Consider the following 27,495-nt stretch of genomic DNA (forward strand, 5'->3'; position numbering starts at 1 on the left):
TAATACTTTGGTTTTTAATTAAATCACAGTCAACAGTAAAACCACAGTGTTCAATATCAGCCAATGCACAAGCAAGTGTACCAGTTGATGAGAAAATTACACATTGCTGTACTTGTCATAAAGCCATATTTCTGGCTGAGGAATTTATGCAATATGACAAACTTTCCTTTACAAAAATACTCGTATTTCCATAAAAATATACCATGGAAAAAGCAGTAATACAAATGTTTTATGGACACTACCATGGAGGCAATACTACTGTTTTAATAAAGCATCTTATATTATCATGGTGTATGAATATGGTAATCAAACAGGACCATGGAATATATCTGAAGTACCATCACTAAACAATACAGTAGTACACTAAATAATAATAATAATAATATTAAGATTTACGCATTTCAATTTCATAAAACAATCCATCAAATTTAATAAACCATAAATATCTTAAGTTTCATTAATTGAATTGTATTAAACTTCACACAATTCAACTCTGTTATGAAATTGAAATGCGTAAATCTTGAAAATATAGGCCAAAATATTTTTTGGAGTGTACTGCAACAGCCCTGCATATAAATTCCTGATGAAACATGCTCTATAACCGATCAGATGTACAGTATGTATAAAAAAAAATTTGAAAAAATGAAAGAAAAAAAAAAAAACCTTCCTGAAATTAAATCATAAGCTCCAGAAAGAGGCGCAAAGAGTGCAAAAATACGTTTTAATAGAAAAAATACGATTGTCTCATTTAAATACCCTGTCTTTCATTTAATGTTTTGTCTATCATGTTTGACCATCATGTTCATTTCATCCAACTTTTCATTAACTTAAACAATCTCTCTTATTCCCTCTTTTTTTCTACATTTTGAGGGCAGATTTACATCCACTTCAACACTTCAAACCACTCATTAAATCTTTAGTGTAAATTGCCCAAAGATGTGCTAATCTCAAGCATTATATTCTCACATTCCACTGCATAAAATCACAAAACCAGCCTTAGCACTCAAAATTAAAATAATAATAAATGATATAGTTTTACACAGTTATTGTCATATACATACATCATTTTGTATTCATAGACATACATATAAAACAGGAAAAAGGTAACAGAAAATTAAAATGTCAAAACATTAAATGAAATAACACGTATACTCTATTGCTTTGGTCTGTGCTCTTGTAGAAGTCATCTCGCCTGGTTTGCTCAACCTCTGGATGCAGTTCCAGCTACAGCCACCAGATGTCGCCACCGAGACGAACAGCGAGGTCGATTCCCTTTGCGTCATTTCATCAGATCATTCCTCTCTCGCCCCTCCCCCTCGAAACCGCCTCTCAGAATCCGAACGCGTCCTCGCCGTCTGCAGCCTCAGCTTCGGCTTTGTCCCAGTTGCTTGGCGACAAGCACTCTTCGGCATTGTAGTCCTGAGGGTTTACCCCAATGTCCAGCATCTGGGGGTTAGTGCGAGACTGAGCGAGTCTTTGGGGGAAACAGATAAATTTGTGAGGTACATTTCAAACAGAAATATGCTGAAACCTCCAAACGAGCTTCAAAACATTAGTTCAGATCGTGTTACGAGCTGTAGAGACTAAGGAATGCATATGCAAAACGACACAAACAACACATTAAATATACATGGCAAAGTTTTTCTCATCAAGAGTACTTCATTCCATTTTAAAGAATATGATAAAACAGAATTGAAGTTGTAGTTATGAATATCTCAACGAACATGACTGTTTGAATGGATACAGTTGAAGTCAGAAGTTTACATACACTTTAGCCAAATACATTTAAACTCAGTTTTTAACATTTCCTGACATTTAATCATAGAAAACATTCCCAGTCATAGATCAGTTAGGATCACTACTTTATTTTAAGAATGTGAAATATCAGAATAATAGTAGAGAGAATGATTTATTCCACATTCCCAGTGGGTCAGAAGTTTACATACACAGTGTTAGTATTTGGTAGCATTGCCTTTAAATTGTTTAACTTGGGTCAAATGTTTTGGGTAGCCTTCCACAAACTTATGGAATGATTTTTATCCCATTCCTCCAGACAAAACTGGTGTAGCTGAGTCAGGTTTGTAGGCCTCCATGCTCACATGCTTTTTCAGTTCTGCCCACAACATTTGTGATGGCCACTCCAATACCTTGACTTTGTTGTCCTTAAGCTTTTTTTGCCACAACTTTGGAGGTAGTATGCTTGGGGTCATTGTCCATTTGGAAAACCCATTTGTGAATGAGCTTTAACTTCCTGGCTGATTCTTGAGACATAACGATGGTCATTATGGCCAATCGGTTACATTTTTGTTTCATCAGACCAGAGAACATTTCTCCAAAAAGTGAGATCTTTGTACCCATGTGCACTTGCAAACTGTAGTCTGGCTTTTTAATGATGGTTTTGGAGCAGTGGCTTCTTCCTTGATGAGCAGCCTTTCAGGTTATGTCAATATAGGACTAGTTTTACTGTGGATCTAGATACTTGTTTACAGGTTTCCTACAGCAGCACTTTTCGCGCCAAATTATGTTAATCTCTAGGAGACAGAATGCGTTTCCTTCCTGAGCGGTATGATGGCTGCATGGTCCCATGGTGTTTATACTTGCATACTATTATTTGTACAGATGAACGAGGTACCTTCAGGCGTTTGGAATGGCTCCAAAGGATGAACCAGACTTTTCAATTTTTTTTCTGAGGTCTTGGCTGATTTCTTTTGATGTTCCCATGATGTCAAGAAAAAGAGGCACTGAGTTTGAAGGTATGCCTTAAAATACATCCACATGTACACCTCCAATCAGAAGCTAAATTAGACTTTACATACTTTCTTTGAATTTTCCAAGCTGCTTAAAGGCACAGTTAACTTAGTGTATGTAAACTTCTGACCCACTGGAATTGTGATATAGTCAATTAAAAGTGAAAGAATCTGTCTGTAAACAATTGTTGTAAAAATTACCCATGTCATGCACAAAGTAGATGTCCTACACGACTTGCCAAAACTATAGTTTGCTAATATGAAATCTGTGGAGTGAATAAAAACTAAGTTTGAATTACTTCAACCTAAGTGTATGTAAAACTTCTGGACTTTAACTGTAGGAGTATTCGAGGATGACGATAAATGCTTAAAGGAACAGTTCACCCAAAAATCAGTTTTCAATTCTCATGTAATTTTTCTGTGAAACACAAGGGAGGAAATGGTTAGGCAAGTCTACTTGATAGGAATTGTTTTAGTCTATAACAACCGGTATTTTGGTCTGTTATTAACACATAGCTATCATATGGCTTCAGAAGACTGCATATAGAGTCCAGAGTCATGTAACCTACTATTATGGTGATTTTATGGTGCTTTTATCCTTTCTGAAGATTGACAGTCAGGTTATTGGCAAATAAAGCCCAAAGTATACTTCGAGCATCTGCGCACAGCTAGCCTTTCAAAGTATATTTCATTTTGAAAGGCAGGCAGTTGGTGCGCGCACACGCAGGCAGTTGGTGCATGCGCTCTGAGATACCAGACTATTTCTCTTCAGGAGTTTAGATTCACAAAGATGTCTAGATTTCTTAAGACTCGAATTATAAATGCAGGTATTTCCTGACCTCCTCACATATGCACATTCACGGTTATTTCCATCTTCTAGCGGCTATTACATCTTCTAATCTAAAGACTCTGCTAACTAAATTCATCTGACTCGATACATGTGTTAACGGACTATGATAATGACCTACTCGGACAACACATTGTTTCCTAGAGCTGGCAGAAAATACTCAAAACAGACAAGCAGCGTATCTATTAACCACAAATAATATAATATTGAGCAGCAGCCGTCGAAGTTGCATTGGAGTGACATCACCTCCCCTCTTCGAATGATTGGCTAGAGGAGGGGCTGTCAATCAAGAACTAGTGGACCAATAGGGATGAAAAATTCCCCCTGATTTAGATGAAAATCTACTCACAAGTTTTGGAAAACAAAGCACAGAACTTGGAAACAAAAGCAAAGAAAAATACAGCGTATTTTGAAAATATGAGCAAAATTGTTAAGAGCACAAAAAGCCGTAATATAACCAAGGAAAACATGATTTTGTTTGCAATTCTGATGACTTTGCTTTAATTTTTATGTTGTTGTTTTTTTGCTGCATGTTTTAAATGTGTTTATATATTTTTGATTGCGTGTATTATTTTGATCTATGCTTATTATTTTTTTATCTGCGCTTATTATTTTTGAATTCACACTTATTGTTTTGGATCCGTGACCGCAATGCTTTTGACGGGATTTTGATCCCATATTATCCCTTCCACTGCCCATTTCCCAATAGTATTTAGACAGATTTGAAACAGGTTAACAGGAAATCACAGCGTGCTGCAGCCATGGAAGCCAGCAGTACATCTAGATAATATTATGAGTTTTTGACTTGATATCAAGAAGCTTTCTCAGGGTTACTTCGTATGACCTGAACAAAATGTGCCTTTATATAGAAATGTAGATATTTAATGGTAAGACAAAATAAATGTGTGCTCTCCTTACTACTCTGCTCCCTGTATACCAAAGACTGCCCTGCCAAGGACTCCTCTGTCAAGCTCCTGAAGTTTGCAGATGACACTACTGTCATCGGCCTCATCCAGTATGACGACGAGTCTGCATTTAGAAGGGAAGTTGAACAACGGGCCGTCTGGTGCAGTCAAAACAACCTGGAGCTCAACAAACTCAAACAGTGGAGATGATTGTGAACACCCCAAAACTGACCCCCTTCACCATTCTAAACAGCACAATGGCAGCAGTGGAGTCATTTAGGTTCCTGGGCACTACCTTCTCAAAAGGACCTGAAGTGGGAGACCCACATTGACTCCAAAGTGAAAAAGGCCCAGCAGAGGTTGTAATTCTATTGCCAGTTGAGGAAGTTCAACCTGCCACATGTGCTGCTGATACAGTTCTACTCAGCAGTCATTGAGTCTGTCCTCTGTACTTCAATAACTGTCGGACATCAGAAGACTACAAAGGTAGTCCGGACTACTGACCGGATTGCCCCTTGCCCTCCCTTCAAGAACTATACACTTCCAGTGTGAGGAAAAAGGCTGTAAAAATCACTCTGGACCCCACTCACCCTGCCCACTACCTTTTTTAACTGTTGTCTTCTGGCCGACGCTACAGAGCACTGAGCACCAAAACCGACAGGAACAGTTTTTCCCCTCAGGCTATCCATCTCATGAACAGTTAAAACTGCCCCACTGAGCAATATTTACGTGCAATACAGTGTGGAGTGGTGGTGGCGTAGTGGGCTAAGGCACATAACTGGTAATCAGAAGGTTGCTGGTTTGATCCCCATATCCACCACCATTGTGTCCTTGAGCAAGGCACTTAACTCCAGGTTGCTCCGGGGGGATTGTCCCTGTAATAAGTGCACTGTAAGTCGCTTTGGATAAAAGCGTCTGCCAAATGCATAAATGTAAATGCAATACACAGCTAAGTCTTTTTATATTTATTCAACACATCCTACCTCTTCTGCTATTACATTCCCTGGCACTATCTGTATATAACAGATTTGTATTTGCACTGTGTGTATATACATATATTGTCTTATTGTGTATTCTGTATATACCTGTATTCAGTTTGTATTTATTTTTTATTATTATCTCTTGTCTTGTTGCTGTTTTGTATTGTTGTGCACTGGAAGCTTCTGTCACCAAGACTAATTCCTTGCATGTTTAAGCATACTTTGCAATAAAGCTCATTCTGATTCTTTTTAAGAAATAACAATAAAATATTATTCTGCAATACTCATGCCAACATTTCCTTTTTCAAGAATGTAAGCTTTTAAAGAGACTGTGTTTCATTTCCTTACCAAATTACATTTTTGACTCATGACAAAGTCAAAGCCCCAGAAAAAATATCAAAATGACTTTGAACATTAGAGTTGAAAACATGTTTATCGTAGAATAGGTGTATTCAAGTAATTATTTTATGTGAATTGCATTTTTAATGAATGTTTGAATTAATTGATCTGGACAAATCTCATCATTGACCCAGTCGTTTTGTATGGAAAAGAGCTGTGAGAAGATTTTGTTCAATTGAAATAACAGCATGCATGTTTCGAACTACGTACATGCTGGTGAGTAAATCATGACAGTATTTTTAGTTTTTCATGCACTATTCCTGTTAATATGGCATCTAGCCTGACTAAAGTCCACAGTTACACACTTTGCGACAAGGGACACAAACAGCGGATCACAACACAAAGAAGAAAAATGTGAAGATGAAAACAAGTGATGCTTATAAAACTTTTGGCACAGAACCCTGACATAAACTACACAATCCAGTCAGTACTGGACAAAAGCCATTGAAATGTCACAGAAATGGAACACAGAACAGATGGAAGAACTGGACTAATGTGCTGTTGTTGATCATGACGTTCTAAAAGAGTGAATTATGATGGATGACTTACAGATATCATTATAGCCCAAATGAACATTATCTTTACCTGAGTTGGACTCAAAACTATCCAGACTGCGGCTGAGGGGGAAGTAAGCAACATCAGTGTGAGAAGACTTGTGATCAGAAGAAAGCAAACAGAGGAGTGACTTCAAGTGAACAGCGGTTTGCATGTCTGCTAGTCAGTCTGCAGTCGCCACCATAGTACTTCCACATTTTTCTCCTTGCTATGAATTTTTTATCCACATCCTCAGAGTCCAAAACAAGTTTACAGAGTGGCCAATAAAGTCAAAGGTTAATGGCGGTCAAATGTCGAAGAAATTAAGTCAGAGCCGGAGGGAATTGCTGCTTACTGACCAGCCCAATTGAAGCTGACCTCATGACTGAAAAGATGAACAGCTAAACCTCAAAGTTATTTTCCACTTAGTGTCTTTAGATACACGGCTTAAGGCTGTCTACGTTGGACGCGTTGGCAGTAGTAGCACTAGCGTGTGCAACCCAAATGCAACGGGACACCTGTTTACTATCGGCGTGAATCGACGCTACGGACACTTCCAGTGTAGACAGTATCATTGATTAGAATGGGATCTATAGCTATTGACGTGACATGTCATGCTGCTCGCATGTGGTGTAGACAGGGTTACATTTGTGACAATATTTTCATGACCGTTACGCGCATTTTACCCCCCAATTTCTCATTACTGCAATGCGGAAAAAGACGGTCGTTATATTCTCATTACAAATTAAATAATATATCTTTGTTTTCCAAATTTCTGTAAAGTATTAATGCATCACACGTGGTACTGTCTTTGTACAACATCTTTTTAAATGTAATCAGTATTGGGTAAGTTACTCAAAAAAGTAATCCACTAAAATTACCTCTCTAAAACGGACATCAGATTAGACTAAGACTCATTCCTTAATGGAAAAAGTAATCACATTACTAATTACTTTACATTTAAGTTACATTCTAAAACATAATGTATAATGCTGATTAACTCAAACATTTATCTTAAAAATAAAACGCTTGAGGTGACAGTGAGGCACTTATTGGAAATGAATGAGGACAGTTTTTGGAGGGTTTAAAAGGCAGAAATGTGAAGCTTAAAATTTGATAAATGCACTTACATTAATTCTTGTCAAAACGGGTGTATTATTTGAGCCATAATGTTGTTTATATAGTCATTTTTACAGCATTTTAGGGTTTCAGGATTTATTGACATTACAACATCATGGCAATGAAGTTGTAAAATTTGATGCAACTTTACAGAGAAAAGGTCAGTAAGCAATTTTATCACACTAAAATCATGATAACCCTTTTAACTCTTGTGGCAACTCTTTTGAAACAGTGACTATTTTAACATTTACAGATTAGCCCCATTGATTTCCTGTAACCCAGATTTATGCTTTTTTTAAAGAAAAGGAAGGGCAAGTCAAAATAAACAGTTGTGTTAATCAACATTATGCCACAAATGCTGTCGATTGAGCTTAACTTGTATTGAACCCGGAATATTCTTTTAACTTAATTGAAAGTTATTAACTGTAATCTGATTACATTAATTCTATGTAATGTTAAATGTAATGTTTCACAATTTTTTTTACTTAAAAAGTATTTAAATAAGAGTAACTAATAACATTGAAATCAGATTACACCCAACATTGACAGTAGAAGAGTAAAAACATATTGCAGTTGCTGTAATGAGAATCATCTCTGAAAAAACGGGAATAGTAGAAGTTATATATCTGGACGCATTATGGTAATGAGAACTGGGGGTAACATGTTCTTGAGTGTCCTGAAAACAATGTCACAATGCAAAAAAACTTTACTTGTCATAAATGTACATTTGATGTTCTTATTTACCACTTGTACTTTTCTTGTATTGATTTAGGGTTAAATATGACCAGGACTTTTTCTTGGCAGGTTTCAGGAGAATCACCCATTAAGAGACAATATATCATAAGAGACTTGGGGGTGGGCTCTTTTGACTTGGGCTAGTAAGCAGCCATGTAGTGACCACCCAGAACACCCTAGAAACCAATTATGGGCACAAAATCCCTCAACCTACAGTTAGAGACCTTTACATTGGAGAATCATTTCAAACCATCATCCAAGAGTAAAACAGCTTTAGTTAAACAGATGGCATTAAAAAAGATTTTCCATTCTCCATCCTTAATTAGAAAAGTTTTTGCTTGTTGGATATCTACTGCATCTCTCATCACACTTGTAGGGCGAAAGCTTGTTAATGGAGATTAACGAAGTACTGTGCTTGATTAAAAACCAATGCTTTAAATTACCGCACAGCAAATAATCAGTGCTGAGCAGAGATAGACGGCACCCCTGCTGCTGTAAAACAGCTCATCTCATGTCTGCTAATCTCTAGAGAAACGGACTCTGCCTGAGCTTGCATGAATAATGACAAAAGTCATTAAACAGCTGTTGTTTGGATTGCAGTAACATTAACTGTTAATTTGTGTCATTATGATGCAATTCTATGCAAGTAATAGTCATTTTAAACATGACCTAATTTGATCGAGCATTCCGACCAGGTCGAAATAGCAGCACTGGCTCAACCAGATTGTTTTGTGAACATGTCACTATGTAATTCAAGCTTTGCTAAGAGTCTAATGGCACTTTATTGTAACACTAAACAAATAAATCTTCTTTTAAAAGCAGAAACTTGGTTGAGAGTGCTATTGAAACAAATGTCAACCAGTGAAAGTCTATTTCAGTCTAGTGCGATTTTATTAAAATGTCTTTACAAAAATCATTTTACTAACCTCGAGAAAGCTTCGTCTAGACCATCTTCAAGTTCCTGCAAAAAACAAATAGAGATTGTTAAAACAAACATCCATCTGTACAGTCTGAAGACACTGTGGGGGGAATTCACTATGTGCGCTGTTTATTTGCATGCACTGTCAGCATTGTTTGTGCTACACTGTTTTAGCGTCTGATTCAGGGAAACATGCTAATCAGGTGACGCCGCAAACACGGTCACAAAACCTGTGCTGAATCGATTTTGCTTGGTGCACTTCCCTAACTTGCGAGTCTGTTCTAAATATGCAAATATCGCTGACTCGTGTGAATAAAGCGCAATCTATAATGAGCCTAATTTACTTAGAAAGGAGGATCAAATGTGTAGATGACAATGCTCACAGCCGGTGTTAATCTCGTGAACAACAACGAAGACAAAAAATTTGCATCAAGACAATAATTAAATGATTTTATTAAAGCACACTGCTGATGAAAATAATACTGTAAGATAATAACAGTGCAAGATAGAAATAGAAGAAACATCTAGAGAAACATCTGTTTATAGAAGGGAGACCCTAGATATGGATTCATCCAAACTATTAATCAAGTATGCTGGGGATTTTTCACTCTTGAGCTGTGGGAGTTAAACGCGCTGAACAGAAGCCAAATTAACCACTTTAAAATGGGTTAATTACCTCACTCAAACACATCTTATTTATACATGAGTTTAATCACTATATCCACAACATTAAAACCACCTGCCTAATATGGAGTAGACAGTTACAGAAATACTTAAACCAGCCCATCTGGCACCAACAATTATGCCACGGTCCAAATCACTGAGATCAAATTTTTTTCCTAATTCTGATGGTTGATGTGAACATTAAATGAAGCTCCTGACCTGTATCTGCATGATTTTATGCACTGCTGCCACACTATTGGTTGATGAGAATTGGGGGCAGTGGTGGCTCAGTGGTTGAGGCTCAGGGTTACTGACCAGAAGGTCAGGGGTTCAAGCCCCAGCACCACCAAGATGCCACTGTTGGGCCCTTGAGCAAGGCCCTTAACTCCAGGTTTGTCCCTGTAATAAGTGCACTGTAAGTCGCTTTGGATAAAAGCGTCTGCCAAATGCATAAATGTAAATGTAAATGTAATTGAGCGGCAGTTCTGTGGATGGAAATGTCTTGTTTATGAGAGAGGTCAACAGAGAATGGCCAGACTGGTTTGAACTGACGAAGTCTACAGTAACTCAGAAACCGCTCTGTACAATTGTGATGAGAAGAATATAATCTCAGCTATTCTGAGATGAAGTTTGGCGCTGTTTTGGCTGCACGAGTGTGACCTACACAATATTAGGCAGGTGGTTTTAATGTTGTGGCTGATCGGTGAATGTAATATAAAAATGTACATCTGCAGAGTGAATCGAATGAACAGTTGAACTTGAAGTGACGCGAATTTGTTTAACTTGCTTTGCGTAACTTGCGTTGTGAATACTCTGTTGCCATAAAAACACACTATACACAATGCGATATCCTAAACTGGCTAAATCAAGGAAAATTGACAACAGTCTCAAAAGCATGAAGAATTCAGAATACAGTAGAATTACTCTTAAAATGTAGCTAATATTTCAGTCTAAGTATTATTATTTCAGGAGCTCAGGTTTTCAAAACAAGGACAGCTGTACTGTTTCTTGTATGTCTTTTATGTGTTTGATACATGTTTAAATTAAGAAAATGTTTATACATATTTTTTTTCTTATTAAGCTTGGCAAGTTACAGTTTGACACTTTTTTTGGTTGGCATTTTGCAGATTTTCATCAACTAAAAGTATTATTATTTTCGTTGACTAAAGTTATATGCCATTCCCATCAGAGTAAAACTGACTAAAATGAATGAATATGATATGACGAAATATTGACTAATTATAAAGGATATTAATCGTTAAAAGACTAAAACACTATGATTCAAACGAAAAACTGTGTAAAAGTTGCTCTATTTTAGAGCATTTAGCACTTGGTTTATACCATTTCAGCTCATATCGACAGCATTTGTAGCATAATGTTGATTACCAAACAATTTATTTGAAAGAAGCAAAAATTGCAGTTACAGTAAGGCACTTACAATAGAAGTGAAAGTCAATCCATAAACATTAAAATACACACGGTTTCAAAAGTATACCACAGTACATAAACATTCTACAAGTAGTGTGATAAAATCTCTGTTTACATGAGTTTTGTGTGATAAAATCACTAACAGGGTTTACCTGCATTTCATCATCATGGCAATTGAATACAACTTTCCACTGATAAGGTTAGTTAGCGATTTTATCACACTAAAATCATGTTAAATGTTGTGGCTATACATGAAACAGTGTGTATTTTAACATGTATGGCCTGGCCCCATTCTACTCATATTTTAAGTGCCTCGCTGTAACCACAATTTTGCCTATTTAATTTTTGTTATTTTTGTAAAATGAAGGAAAATATTTTTTGTGGTAATTGACAAATGCTCTCAATTGAGCTTAACTTGGAGTAGCCCTAACATTCCTTTCACCGGGATTGTAGGTTGTACGTGAAAAAGACGCAGACTCATATAATGTGCATAAACTGAGCACAACTGTTTAATGCTGCCCCGGTGTGCGTTCTTACCCATACAGTGTTGTTGTTCTCTGTGCTGAGGTTCTGTGCAGGTTGTGTGTTGTCTTTTCCTGAATGATCTTTTATTCCAGCCTCAAGGTCCAAAAGATTCCCAGTGGCCACCTCTACACACACACACACACACACACACACACAAACACACACACACACACACACACACACACACACACACACACACACACACACAAAACAATCACTGTAGTAGACAACTTAAATTTCATTATTTTCTTTACACAAAGCTATCGTGTGGCTTCAGAACACTTGGAATATAATGCATTAGTCATATAGAGCATTTCAGAGCTTGAGAGTCCCAGATTTTCATTCATTTTATTTTTGGTTAACTTTTTCTTTAAATGTGTCCATTCGTTCATGCGTGTGTGTGTGGGTGTGTGTGTGTGTGTGTGTGTAGGGCGAAAGAATCATGTTTCACAGACATACACAGTCCTTCATTCACACATACACACAATTTGGTCTCATATAACACACAAATCATTCTTGTGGACGTAGTAGGAAACTATTTTTTTTATTTTTTTTTACCATTATCTGAAAAAAGTATTTATAATTCGAAGTTTGGTAATATTTCAATGAAAAAATAAATAAATAATCTAATTTAGTTTCTCAGCCCTGTTGACAGCTCTGCTATGGATCAGTGATGGTATCAGATGGTAATCCCAGTCCCAGGGTACTTTGAAATACATCTTGCAATTTAAGAGATACTGTGAGGTACTTGGGAAAAATACCATGGTCTTATCACTGCCATCCGTTCTGGACAGTTTAAAGCATATGCAGCAGAGTAGACTGGCGTGTTGTGACAAAAAAAAGCCAATTCCAACGGAGAAAATTGCTGCTGCCACACTAGTGGTCCCCACTGGTCTCAAAATAGTCAAATGTTTTACTAATGTCCCTTAGTGTTTGTAACTATTCTGTTACTAGTGTCCAACCAAAATTATACTAAAATCAAGAAAATTCCTCAATGTCTGGTTAAGAATTTTTGGACTAGACAGTCCATTTTGAGTGCTTTCTAGTGAATGTGTGTGGGGGTTTTGTTGGGGACATCAGGGTTGAGTTTCACTGAGCTTGGTCAGCTGGAACCGGCGGATGAATAAGAGCCTTTGGTGGATTTTTGTGATTGAGTTTCAGGCTAAATAAAGCAGATTTAAGGGAACAAATATTCTATACATCCTCAAAAATGAACAGCCAATACTTTGTGCTTTATACCTTAGATGAACCTATTTTACACTGCATATATCTGAGTGAAGTTTAAATAGAAAAGTTGATCAATCCTGATTAAAACAACATTCATATTAAACACTCTATAAACACACACACACACACACTCAAAGAAACATTGCATTGAAGAGTTCTGCTTACATGCTTTTGGGATAAACAAATATTTGTTATAAACCCACCCCTACACATGGGCTGCATCCGAATATACATACTATACATCCCTACTATATAGTTTGCCAAAAGTAGGGCAATATGGCTTCAAAAATGTATCTCAATATATTTCAGCCTATTGATGATATTCAACATCTCATTAATTGTGTATTTGTGTTTTTTATTTAAATTTTGTTTTATAAATTTTTTATCAGAGGAACCATCAATTCACCCAAACGGCCATTTTAGCCATGTAGATTCAATATTTTAAAGGCATTAAATAAAAATCTATTTAAAATTAATAAAGGCATGTTTGGCCACAGTTTTTCACTAAATAAAGAGATTTTGATATGCACTTTTATATGTATTTATTTATAATCCATATAAAATGATACATTGGACTAGTAGCTGAATAAAAAGCATTATTTTCTATTTATTTAAACTAAAACATTTTTGATATGCAAAAACTACTTCACTCACTTATATATTGCTTAACTAAGTTCTTACTGTGGGAAAAGTCAAGTTAATTATTATATTATAATACTAAATTAAAAAATATATATTTTGAGGATTAGATTTGGTTTATACAAAAGTAATATTTAATCTCACCTTCCATCCTATTTAATTTGTCCTATTTAATTTCACCTGCACTTTTATTTTGACACTGAAAGTGCTATGTATATGACAGTTTGCTTTATAATCCCATATGACCATATATTCATTTTGGTGTTTTTTGTATTAATTGTGCAGCCCTGAAGGATCATGAAATGAGTCTAGTGATACGTGCGCTGTTTATGAAATTGAATGTCCAGATGAAAAGCGCATTAAAATATTGCAATAATCAATATGCTGCCCAGTCCAAGCCAAAAGCAGCATGTCAATGGAGTAGGGTGTCCGAATCCTCCGTTTTCATAAAAGAGAAGGCGAGAAATACCCAGATGTCCTATTATTTCTGACGAGATTCTGCAGTGTGGATTGACTGGATACTTTACTATCCCATAATCCATTGGGAACTGAGGAGATGTCACATTTAAAACCATGAATTTAAATAAACGGCAAAGAACTGCCTGTCGGACAGGTCTTTTCAACTTTAAGTGGCATATACAGTATACACACAATGAAACATGTTACTTGTGCTTAAATGGTACTTGTTTAACAAAACCAGAATAAATAATTTTTACGGATGTAGTTATTAAGTCATACTGTACATTCGGGTTATGGGACAATGCCTACGTTCCCGTTAGAAGTATGCCGGGGAATGTATTTATACTCCTGTATACCAAAAAAACATACTTTATTTATTTACAGCAAAGTAGTACGTTCTTCATCAAGTGCAGTGCATGCTCTGAAAGTATTTGGATGCAGCCATGGCCCCCAGTAGCATACTACTCTGACTGATACAGTATGCAATATGTAAAATATGCAAAGTATGCAAATTGTCTAAATGCCTGAAGTGCACAGATGACCTCCAACATTTGCTAAAATGTGCATACAGCATTCTAACAAGGCAAGTCAGTGGAAGATTTGTTAAACCTTTTTAATTTAACACTTTTAACTTTGAAATTGAATTGTAAAGTTAACAAAAAAACAAAGATAGATAGCATGACAAAGATAGAAAGACGTGTGTGTGTGTGCGCTCACCTCCTTCTTTCCTGCTGCCAAGACTCACTGAACTGTCAGACTGCGAGCTACTCGCCGCCTGTCCATCTGATCCACATTTCACCTGCTTCCCTTTCTCTGAGAAACAGACATTCGGGGTGTTACATGCTCCTGTTCAGAGCTCCTGTCAATCATATTGTACACTGATTTGAAATTTTGACACAATTAGGAAAAACTGCCGTGACCTTGATCTACAAATAAATAAATGACGCTGAATAGGGCTGGGTGTTGATGCAGATTTCCCGATTCGATTCCGATTCACAAGCTCTGGATTCGATTCAACTTCGATTTGATTCATATGTGTATATTTCAGTTATAATGTCCCTTTTGCTTACATAGGAAAGAAATTCTCTCCCAGCTAATGCTGTAAATTAAACAGGGGACCTTCTAACTAGGTAACTTACAGAACACTTAACTTTATAATTTTGGTCACATTTTAGCTTCCTAAAAATGAACGAATCATTGTATCCAATCAATAAATATGATAATATATTGCATATATTATATTTTGTTACATGCTTATTGCTTAATTGCCTAATTTGTACTATTTACAAGTATTTACATTGATTTGTTGAACACGTCTGTAAAAACAGTACTGTCTCTTTAAGAAAACGGTACTGTCTCTTTAAGAAAACCGGCATTTCTGTTAAGAGCGTCTGTAAATGAGAGCATTTTTACGCTCCTATTGGCTTTACCTCATCCATGGTATGCGTGATTAGAATTAAATATGTATTTTTTTGTTGTTTTTGATCATCAACAACTGACTGTAAAGAACAAAAAGGGTATTAAAAGTCTATGGGTGTTCAAAACACGGTTTGTTTGCCTTGAGAAGTCTCTGATAATCAATGTACCCCTCAAAGTCACGACATAATCAATCTCAAAATTAAAAATAAGCTCCCTCTTTTACACGTTTGTGTTTAGTTGTTAGGTAATTGTCACTGGATTTCGAATTAAGTGAAAAGTCACATCATGCGTGATCACTATCGATCATCGTTTTCATGATCGATCATTGCTGCCATGTCCAAGAACCAGAGTCCTCGAGAACTCATGCCAATTAATAATAATAATATCATATTAATGCCAATTTAGTCTATTTCAAGAGGAATTACTGTCAAATACTCTATAACCTAAGAGAGTTATCTTAAGCTTCCATCACTCTGTCACTTATTTATCACCTGTTCCTCATAGAAAATGACATAGCACAGGAGCTCAGTACATATTTTCATCTCAGTACTTTATTTCAGGTTTGATTTCTGCTTGATGAACAGTTTCTGCAGCGAGCAGTCAGGTACAGAAAGATGAAATGAATACATTTCTACAAGCCTCAGGACACACACACACACGCACATGCACACACACACACACACACACACACACACAATGTTCAAACATGCATTAAATTATATCCATGTTCTGCTGAGCTATCCAACTGGAGCTGCCTTTCACCAGAGCTTTAAACACACACACAAAAATAATTTGCCTTCCCTAAACTTTATATGAAATGTAATTAATATAATGCGATTCCTCCAAGGAATATTCCGGGTTCAATACAAGTTAAGCTCAATTGACACAATTTGTAGTGTACTGTAATATTAATTACCACAAAAAATTATTTCAACTCTTGAAAAAAATCTAAAATCAAGGTTACATTAAAGCACTTAACAATGGAAGTGAACTGTATAGTTTTAGGGTTTAACGGTGTTGTGTCATCATAGAAGCGGAGTTGTAAAATTGGATGTAACTTTATAAAGAAATGGTTAGTAAGCGACAATATTGCACTATAATCATGTTAACACACGTATTGTTTACGTCTTGTCCATATACTTTTGAAACGGTGAGTATTTTAACCTTTATGCATTGGCCCCCCATTCACTTCCATTGTAAGTGCCTAACTGAAACCCAAATCCTTATATTTTTTTATAAAACTAGGGAAAATTTGTTGCCAGTCAACATTACGCCACAAATGCTGATGATTGAGCTTAACTTGTTTTAAAACCCGCAATATTCCTTTAAGAACTTCCAGTATGTCTTGAAACGGATGAGTCTTTAAAGGCGAAATAACTTAAAACAGCAATATTTATCTACACATATTTTTAATTTAACATTTTAATATATGAAAAATGCAATGAACATGTTTGAGTGACGATGCAAACAAATAATTAAGTTTGGAATCGATTCATTATAATTAACTTTAAATCAGGTTTTAATGTTCTTAATGTAAGATTCTAAAATAACTTTAACAATACCACCTAAAAGTATGAGAATAACATACTGCCTGGCTAACATTTTGTAAAGGTATTCAATGGAAAGGAGGAGACGAGAACCGGCTTGACGATATAAATAGTAGTTTAATGGTAAACTTAAAAGACAACATAAACACACACATGACGGACATGTCCGCTAACGATCTCTCTCTCCCGCACGACACCCTGCAGTCGACCTTTATACCTCGGAGGCTTGATTAGCCTAATACGGGACCGGGTGCGTAGGATCACGACCCGGCCCCGCCCTCCGCCCTGCCACACATTTCCTTTAGTATTCCACAGAATAAACAAAGCCATACGTGTTTAGAACAACATGAGGGAGGGCGAGTAAATATGACAGAATGTTCATTTTGGGTAAACTATTGCTTTAAGGAAACTTTATGGACAAATACAATTGTATTGTACATTTTCAATATATAGCCCAGCCCTTCACACGCACACAGAGAGAGAGAGAGAGAGAGAGAGAGAAAAAATTAGAGTTCTGCTGGGATGGGTGAAGTGTTGTTGCCAAGGTTAACCAGGCACAGCATACCTTCTTTAGCTGCCTGCCAAAACTCAAACGCCACGCGAAATGCCTGAGCCACTGTTAACGTCACTGCCTGAGCCTGAGACACAGAGAGAGACAGGAAGAAAGGAAGAGAAGTTTTAATGTGACATTACTTGTCATGGAGAGAAACACAGAGCAGTGGAATCTGTCTCTCAGAGGAAATGTGGTTTCGACATACAGTATAGTGCTAAATTTATAGGAGAATGGAAAAACAGGGAGTGTCTCTTTCTCAAACACACAAAGGCACTGAAGACTCACCAATTTCCTCTTGGTGCAGAGGTACGCGTGACACTCCAGCGTCTCATTGCGTTGACTCTGAGCGATGTAGGCGAAAACTTTATCATGCATCTTATCAGCCGTGCAGTACGATATCCTACAGAGAGAGACTAGATCACTTATCAAAAACATGAAAAGTGAATAGTGCAGACTCTTAAAGGTACATTACGGAATTCTGGGCTCTCTATCAACATCTGTAGTTAAAACATAAAATTGCAAGTTAGGCCTACTCAGAGAAGGAACATTGATTCGTTTTTTCTGTGGCAGTTGGGCTCCGGCTCTGTTGTTCTACTCATATCTTAGTACTTTAAGATATTTATAAACTACTATAAACAGGGCCTGGGTAGCTCAGCAAGTAAAGACGCTGACTACCACCCTGAAGTTGCGAGTTCAAATCCAGGGCATGCCGAGTGACTCCAGCCAGGTCTCCTAAGCAACCAAATTGGCCCAGTTGCTAGGGAGGTAGAGTCACATGGGGTAACCTCCTCATGTTCGCTATAATATGGTTCGTTCTTGGTGAGGAGCGTGGCAAGTTGTGTTTGGTTGCTTTGAAGAACAGCATGAAGCCTCCACACGCGCTAGGTCTCCACGGTAAAGCACTCAACAAGCCATGTGATAAAATGCGTGGATTGACGGTCTCAGACGCGGAGGCAACTGAGATTCGTCCTCCGCCACCACAAGGACTTAGTGCGCATTGGGAATTGGGAATTCCAAATTGGGGAGACAAAAATTCTAATAAACTACTATAATATACTAAATTATTAAACCATATTGAAGATTCATAAATTTTATATTTAAGATTAAACAACATGAGAAAACCCTGAGTTCTTAAAATAATAGCATATAATGAATACACCGAAGTATTAGCTACTTTTAAAAGTTACTCTGTTGTAAATTGCTCAAGTTTAGACAGTTTGGGATATTAGTTAAGTGTAGTATGCTTTTATGGACAGTTATGCATTCTGGCTTGCAAGTCACTTAGTTCACTTGTTAATTTGCTTCATTGTCTGTGGAGATGTAAGTTGTATTATTATGTTTATATAGTGGATTTAGCACATTAATCTCACATATATCATGCGTTGGAGTGAGCCTATTATCGTTAATATGATGCATATTTTTCATCTCGTCTTCGTTATTGATAACAAAACATTTTTATTAGTAATTTCATTGACAACATAAGCATAGTACGCACGGACTGTCTGCGTGCAGCCCAGTTTTTCTAGACAAGTGGACAGTCGGCATCTGTGCACATCGTCAACGCATGTGTTGAAAGCATCTGTATGGGTTCGCCATTCGATATTTAACTTGACACAGTGAACAAAACATTTTATGTTTATGACGCAACGCACCAGAGACGCTACACAAGCATGTCTGACGCAGGTGTACATTGACGGGTCCTTAAACGAGCCCTCATAATTAATCTCCAAATGATTGACAAATTCACTTGTGTAATGGATTGCTGTGAACTGTGTGTCAATGATTGACTTATGATCAATAATATGGTAGTAAACAATACATTGTATTCTAAAGCCACTTTTATATTGTCTTATCAATGATGACCTCTTCTGCTACAAGAATGTAATGCATTTTAATTATCTGAATATTTGTTTATTTATATATATATATATATAAAAATATATATATATATATATATATATATATATATATATATATATATATATATATATATATATATATATATATATATATATATATATATATATATATAATATGAAAGTGTAGGCATACTGACTCGATTTCGTCATTCACAGTGCATCATGGAAATGGCCGGTCGCTGCAGAGCTCTTTTGGCGCACTTTGTTTGCTGTGATTCTGATTGGTAGAGCAAACCTTCCGCTATTAAACACGATTCATTAAAAATGAAGTTGCAATAACATGGACTGATGGCTTCGACAGAAGCATTTACCATTGATTAACAACCTCAGAGACTAAGTCTTTAAAGGTTTAGAAGCTCGTGTTAAAAATCAATTCCCCTATGGAAAAAATGAATGGCATTTTTACTTCCTGTAAAACTGAAAACTGACTGTTTTCGACGGGGGAAAAAAGGATGAACTCTTTCATATGTCCCGCCCAAACTTCCTGTTTCGTCAAGCCATTAAATGGAGTTATTTTTTTTCCTTTTTCCCCAATTTGGAATTCCCAATGCACTCCAAGTCCTTGTGGTAGTGTAGCGACTCCCCTCAATCTGGGTGGCAGAGGACGAATCTCAGTTGCCTCCGCGTCTGAGACCGTCAATCCACCTTTCTTATCATGTGGCTTGTTGAGCGCATTACCGCGGAGACATAGCGCGTGTGGAGGCTTAACGCCATTCTCCGCAGCATCGACACACAACTTACCACGCCCCCCACTGAGAGCGAGAGCCACATTATAGCGACCACGAGGAGGTTACCCCAATGTGACTCTACCCACCCTAGCAACCTGGCCAATTTGGTTGCTTAGGAGACCTGGCTGGAGTCACTCAGTTTTGCATGCCCTGGAACTAGCGACTACAGGGGTGGGAGTTCTTAAATTATTTACTGACAAACATTTTGTTTGGGAATCACCATTGAAATAAGACCTGGACATGTTTCGTCAACATAAACCACTGAAGTCAGTGGTGTGGAGTATTCCTCAGTGAGTGACAGGCAGGGCGACACACCCCTCATGTTTTTTCATTAGACACGCCACAGACACTGTCAGAGCACGAGTGTGTATGAGTGTGATTCCAATAATAGCTGCGGCCCCAGGTGAGGGTCAGAGAGAGTCTGTCTGCAGGCACAGAGACACTAAAACAGATCAATAGAGCACGTGCACACAAACATTCTGTCTTTCTCGCTACAAATGAAAACAGCAGATCTATAGATTGCACCGCTCTATATGATGGATGGCAGAATTTCAGGGGCCAATTACAACTCTTTTTTCCTTTTTGTTGCTATAGAGAGAAAGAGAGAGAGAGAGCGCTTGCACAGATGGAGTGTAAACATGACAAATGGCCGTAGGTGACTCACCTGTATATAGACACGTTCTCTATCAGCTGGTTTGAAACGGCATCATACAGGACAATCCCTCGAGGAGAAACCTTCAGCGTCATCTTCTGAAGCTTCTTACCACCTGCTTTTGCCTGACAGAGAGAAAAACTACCGCATCAAGCCACTTTTCAACTAGAAGAACCAAATGATTCTGATCTCAACCAGTTGATTTGAGGCTTTTTTTTTTTTTCAAATGAGATTTTAGGTTTTTTGAATTAATAAAAACAAACAAAAATTTATTGACAGCCCTAATTTGAATAGCCTACAAGTAATATGGAATGCGTATAATACGTGTTCGCTGTCCTTTTCGGCATATCACGGCACCGTTTTGTGGTCCGTTTTGCATAACGCGGCGGTTCATTTTAGCTTATCGCGGCCCATTCGGCACATTTCACGGCCGACCCACTGGCCCGCTCGGTTCTCCCAATGGCCATTCCACCCCTGATTGGCCCCAAAGTGCGTCGGCCCACCGGGAAAATGCCCGGAACGGCAGATTACCAGTCCAGCCTTGAATGTAACATGAGATCATATGAATCTCTAATGATGACGCGCGAGAGAGGAGCACTGCATCTCACGCCTGACTGATGAGAGGAAGAAAACACATGTCCAAATGCACTCTAAACTTTTCAAACAGCTTCAGGTGATGTAGATCACAAAATATAACGGAATTATAATGGCAAAATAAGGAAATACAGAAGCACTGTCATAGTGAAATAAAGCAGAGCCGTTGCAGTGGCATTCCACTTAAGCAAAACCTGCATGTCAGAGCATCTAAAAAGCAAACAACCTGGCCTTATGTCATTAATGCATCCTTTATTAAAGTTCAAATAATAAGGAAGTGCATCATAGACAAACTAAATAATGGCATTTCTCTGTGCGGTCAGCACCACGTCTATGAGTCACGTGAAGGGGAGAGATTGAAACTGCACCCGACTGAGGCACCCTCTGGCGCGGGGACGCCCGTCCCTCATGCGCACTTGCTGTAGCTAGATTAATAATGTGATTGATTGTGACATATTGAATATACTGTAGCCTATGTGTCATATGTGTATCTTATTGGGAAGTAAATCGGCGATACGCAGCTCTATTAAGAAGATAGAGTTTGTTTTTGAGAGTTAAAGATGGATCGAAGTGAAAATAAAGGTGAGAGAGTCTCACCACCGTTTTTGATCAGTCTTTGATCAAGTTTTTGGTCTTTTTTGGCTTGTTTTCCAAAAATAATATCTAAAAAAAAAAAAAAAAAGTACTTTTACATTAGTAGCTATTATGCAGAAGAAAAAATGGTTATTGGAGAATGTTGAATACAATATTTAATATTTAAATATTTTAAAATATCTACAAACAGCCTACTTAAAACAAGATACATTTCCCTGAGAAGCAGCATATAAGATATTTAGACTTGTTTTTAGAAAATAATAATAATTATTTAAAAATAATAAAAAAAGACAAACTCTTCATTACAATAGTTTTTTTTTGCCGTGAAATGTTACTGAATTAAACTTAATAAAAAATGTTTTCTTGGAATTCAGTGAATGTCATTTATAGATGATTTTAAAAGATGATTTTGTCCTCTTTATTGTTAGTAAGGACATTTAATACAACCTTTTAAATCTAGGAACAAGCTGAATAATCGGATGAGAGCCAAAGATTAATCGTTGCAATAATCAACCGAATAATCGTTCTAATAATCGTTAGTTGCAGCCCTACTACAAAGCTGACTTTTTCATTGATAATTCATTTTATAGCAAACATAGTAGCAGTTTTGAAGAAGTAACAACAAATGAAACAAAAACAAAAAGCGTTGTTTCAGTGCTTCTAACCAACATAACATCATGACACACACCCAGAAACCCCCTGAGACACATTAGCAGTGGTGTATATATAAACCATTAGAGACCGAATGGAGCTGTGGATTACTAACAGGGTCATATTCTACACTTTAAGAATTGTATGTTTTTCCTTCATTTACATGTATTCATTTGGCAGACGCTTTTATCCAAAGCGACTTACAAGAGAGAAAAACATAAGCAAATCATCCTTCAGTGCGTATATAATGTTGGTAAAGGTTTATTGTATTTTGCACACTGTTCAGCCTGATGCACAGTTCTGATATTTCGTAACGCATCTCTTTTGATTTCCTAAACAGATCATAACTAAACTAGATTTGTACATTTCCTGAAGAAAATATGAGTGGCACTTGCCCGCTAAACTTAAAAGGAGAGCATGATTTTGATGTGTTACTCAGAGCAATCTCTCATTAGCTGGTGCAGCAGCAGTTCATAGAGTAGAAATGACGGGGTTGTTTTGTGCACGTGTGTCTTACTGTAGCAACGATCCTCTTGACAGCCGCAGCTGAGAGCTCTTCTCCTTTAGGTTCCTCGACCAGCGTCATGCCCAGATACTTCAGCTGAAACACCATCCCTTCTAGCAGCGTCTCCCGCGTGTCTGTCCAGTTCTCTGGAAGCTCTTAAAAACACAAACGCACAAGGTTAACACACCTGCATGAAAGCAAGGGCCTAGCAGCCGCGTCCCCAACACTTTTTAAAAAGGTGATTTTTGTCCCCCGCACTTTTCCAAGCTAAACCCATACAGAGTCCAAATGGTGGATTTGAATACAGTATTCTTTGCGTTTAGTTATATGGGCTGATCGAGCGACCATCCAGCCAATCATAGGTGAGTTTCATGAGCCGAAACAATCCTTACATTATAGGCCGTCAGTCAGACAGTCTAATAAACGCGGCTCCGTTCATTTCCACAAAGTTGCTTTCAACAATGCTCATTTATCCATGTTTTTTAATCAGCATTGATGTTGATCTAAATTAATAATCTAGAGATGATCATTTTGAGCATTCTCATAGACAACATTATTCTTGCAAACAGTTTTCAGACAAATGAAAAAGAAAAGAAAAGAGTGAAAACTCTTTAAATCTGAACAAACAGCGAATCAGACACGAGCATTGACGGCTTTTCTTTTGTCTGTTCTTAAAAATATAATAAAGTGCGTTTCTTGAAGTGCTTGTCTTTGTGACTAACAGCATTTCTAGTCATGTGTCACTCTTAGATGTCGCCCAACTGTTGCGGGTAAATTAGCAAAATTACCAGCACATGAAATACATTTAGACGAGGAGCTTGCGAACTGGATTGAACCTCGTTGCATTTGGCAGGTGCCATTTTCACACCTTTGCCACCGTTTAATATATTTGGCGACTTCCCAGATCCATGGTTTTGCCACTTCCCGATATTGTCGATCATCATCTGTTCGCAATCGGCATCAGGATCTTTGTAAAACATCGTCAATATCCGATTTTTGTGTTCCTTACCACAGTCGCCTTCGGCTTGCTCACTGGGGTTATTAATACAATTATTATTTAAGTATTTAATTGTTACACACATTTTACACAATGATCACTAAGACTTAATAGATTATAGATAGTTTCTTGTTTTTTTTTATGCATGATTTCCTATAAAGCTGCTTTGAAACGATTGTGTTGTGAAAAGTGCTTGTTTAGGCTATTATTCTATTTCTAAATACTATAATTTACTTTTAGAAAGACTAGCTACATTGACATAACCACAGCAATAGGGAGTCATTATGGTCTTATATGCTTATGGCTTTGCATATTATATAGATATTAGGAAATAAACTGCCCTTGTTTTGTAATTGTAATTTTCATTTGGTGAATTAGAGAACTTTAAGAGAACTGTTTCCATGTAACTTTTTGCCCTCTAGCAGTTAAAAATAAAACTGAGTGCGTCTTAAGGAAGAACATTGGATTGGTTGAGGTTCGGCTCGGCTCCTCTGCACGGATGAATGTGGTTTGAGGCACCGGTGTACACATTGATACTGGATATCTTATCAGAGCAAATGGGCAAATAAATAGCAAAAGAAAGGAAAAGACGGATAACTGAAAACAGGTCATCTGAGCAGATACATTAAGTGCCATATCTTATGCTGTTGTTTTGACTTATTGGAAACATTGATGTTTTGATATAAATGATGTAACAAAAGTTAAGAAACATTTTTAGCATTAAACACAATGATTGCTAGTCTGATAAGGTGAAATGTATTAAAATTTTTATAACTGTAGGATATTCTACCCAAATAGACCACGGTAGAAATGAATATATATATTGTCATTGTTTCTGACAATTTATATATTGTGATTACACAACTATACATAAACCACATCAATAAAATATCTTACCTGTTGGGTAAGAAAAAATTCCTTTCAGATCTTGGAGTTGATTTGGGTTTTATTACGGACTCTGTTGCTTTAGACTCTGAGTTTCTTAGTTTTTACAAATTCTCTGGAGGTTTGCCATTTTGAATTATCCTTGGTCAACTTTTCTTGTTCATTGTGACACAAATTTTCGTCACACACACACACACACACACACACACACACACACACACACACACACACACACACACACACACACAAAGTAAAACACGCACAACTATCATAGAAAGACAACACACACACACACACACACACACACACGCTCATTATGTGATCCAATAAATCTACTAAATACTTAAAGAGCAACATGCAGGTTGAATTTATAACTGAATTAATACTTTATATTGTCTGCAGAGGTCTTTTAAAAACACATATGTAGAAATTACTAATGAAATCTCATTTGATGTAGAGATTTTGATGAAAATGTGCTAGGCTCTGGAATACGCCTTTCCCGCTATAGCAACGCGTCATATGACGTAGGGCGAGGCAAATAAAAGCGCTCGCGGTCAGCTCTCTCATTGTTGGGTGTTGATGTAGTTAGAGCAGTAGTGAGAGACAGAAAGTTTTAGATCGAGTTTTAGAGAAGCCATAATGGTAAATTATTGTGTTTGTGCTGGTTGCACGAATTCCAGCCTGTCAGGACATCGTGTCCATCATTTTCCTTCTAGGAAAAACAAGGCTTTTCGGTCTTGGGTGCGTTTTGTACAGGTGAAGAGAGCAGACTTCACTGCCGCGTCTGTTACCACACACTCGGTCGTTTGTGGCGCACATTTCACTCCGGAGAATTATCGACCTGGAGATTTGTTGGAGTCTCGGATGGGATTTCGGAGTAAGCACCACGTGAGGCTGATTACTGATGCTGTTCCCTCGGTGCACTCGATGGAATCAAGTCCACCGTCAAAGTTTACACCGGATTTTGGCGCGGGCGGGACTGGAGGACCAAGTGCTAACGTTAGCAGACATTCTGTGCAACGAAAACGAGCACTTAGCAGAGTAAGTCTTTTAATTATTTTAACTCTTAATTTGTGTAATTTCGTAATAATAATAGTATAATATTTTTATATAATATATTTTTTATAATATAAAATATTTAATATTTATTTAGTATAATACAGAGAGAGGGAGAGAGACTGAACTTTAGGACAGGTTGTCGTAACGTAATTGTCTGCCTTCTGAAATGAATTTAGTAGTTTGCACAATGCTATAGCTATTGGCAGGAAGCTAGCCCAACTCTCCCGTTTCCCCCGCATTTCATTTCAAACTGTTCTCCCGCCGCCCTCCCGTCTGATTTTGTATCCCCGTAGGCTAACGTTATACTCTCCAGTAAATTGCAAGGTCCAAATGTATTACTCAATATGTAGAAATGTATTGCATAACACCAAGGTACTAGCCCTACAGTAGATGAACCAGCGTTAGCCACGGTGCTAACTTACATTAACTCACAAAGTCACTTGCCCTATTCGCCACTGGTTTTCTTGACACCACAACTCTACTTCTCTCCTCTGCCCATTGTTCCTCCCCCTGATCTCCCCCTGGCTTCTATCTCACCTAGGAGGCTCATAATTATAGGCCTGTGGGCCATCATAGGCATGTTCATCCACACCGGAGAACTCGGTTTCTTCATTCGCATCCATTGTAACCTGAGCTTGAGCTTGACCAGACTCCCTCGCCCATCGTCACTTCCGGTTAGTGCTTTATAGACGCGGAAGTTATTTTATCACAATTTATCTCAAAATATCGTTAATGGCTAAATATAAATTACTCCAGTTCAGAAAATCTAGTTGTTTTATCATCAACATACACTATGCTATATAGGGGTGTCCAACCTGTATGTTGCTCTTTAAGCAACTCATTTTACATCAGAAGAAATCATTTACATATGAAACACATCACACAATCCTTTCTTAAAACACAAACTGTCTTCAATCAGGTCTCTTCATCCACCATATTATAAATCAGCTCTTTGATCAACACCTGCACAGAATCAATGCCACTGAACACACACATTCCCTCCCCTTATGAGTGGGAGGGGAATGAGCACAGCAGTGATCTCCATGGATGGGGGTGTGTTTAACCCCATATCAGTGACTGAGGTCAAGCTCAGGGTCAAGGACACACATTTAATAGGCAGCTATACATTACTTTCCAGTGCCTCTCTTTTACACAACAACATCACTTGCTTAATGCATCTCTGCACTCTAAACTATCATAATCTCATTTATACTGATCCATAATGGCAGACAGAAAGAGAGACCGACACATACACCCTGACATCAG

At 37.4% G+C, this 27,495-nt stretch overlaps 1 protein-coding gene across 1 annotated transcript in view; it reads right to left on the reverse strand.

Moving 5' to 3' along the window:
* Window positions 1-27,495, reverse strand: part of LOC127617916 (low density lipoprotein receptor adapter protein 1-B-like) — a 52,006-nt gene continuing 24,511 nt past the window's right edge. The window contains exons 2-9 of the mRNA XM_052090084.1: window positions 23,301-23,443; window positions 20,957-21,069; window positions 17,931-18,045; window positions 17,658-17,730; window positions 14,844-14,939; window positions 11,814-11,926; window positions 9,193-9,227; window positions 1-1,474 (exon numbers count right to left, since the gene is read on the reverse strand). Of these exons, the coding sequence (XP_051946044.1) occupies window positions 1,330-1,474; window positions 9,193-9,227; window positions 11,814-11,926; window positions 14,844-14,939; window positions 17,658-17,730; window positions 17,931-18,045; window positions 20,957-21,069; window positions 23,301-23,443 (833 nt within the window). The 3' untranslated portion in view covers window positions 1-1,329. The remainder of the gene's footprint in view (window positions 1,475-9,192; window positions 9,228-11,813; window positions 11,927-14,843; window positions 14,940-17,657; window positions 17,731-17,930; window positions 18,046-20,956; window positions 21,070-23,300; window positions 23,444-27,495) is intronic.

Source organism: Xyrauchen texanus, chromosome 24, assembly GCF_025860055.1.
Source record: "Xyrauchen texanus isolate HMW12.3.18 chromosome 24, RBS_HiC_50CHRs, whole genome shotgun sequence".
NCBI lineage: Eukaryota > Metazoa > Chordata > Actinopteri > Cypriniformes > Catostomidae > Xyrauchen > Xyrauchen texanus.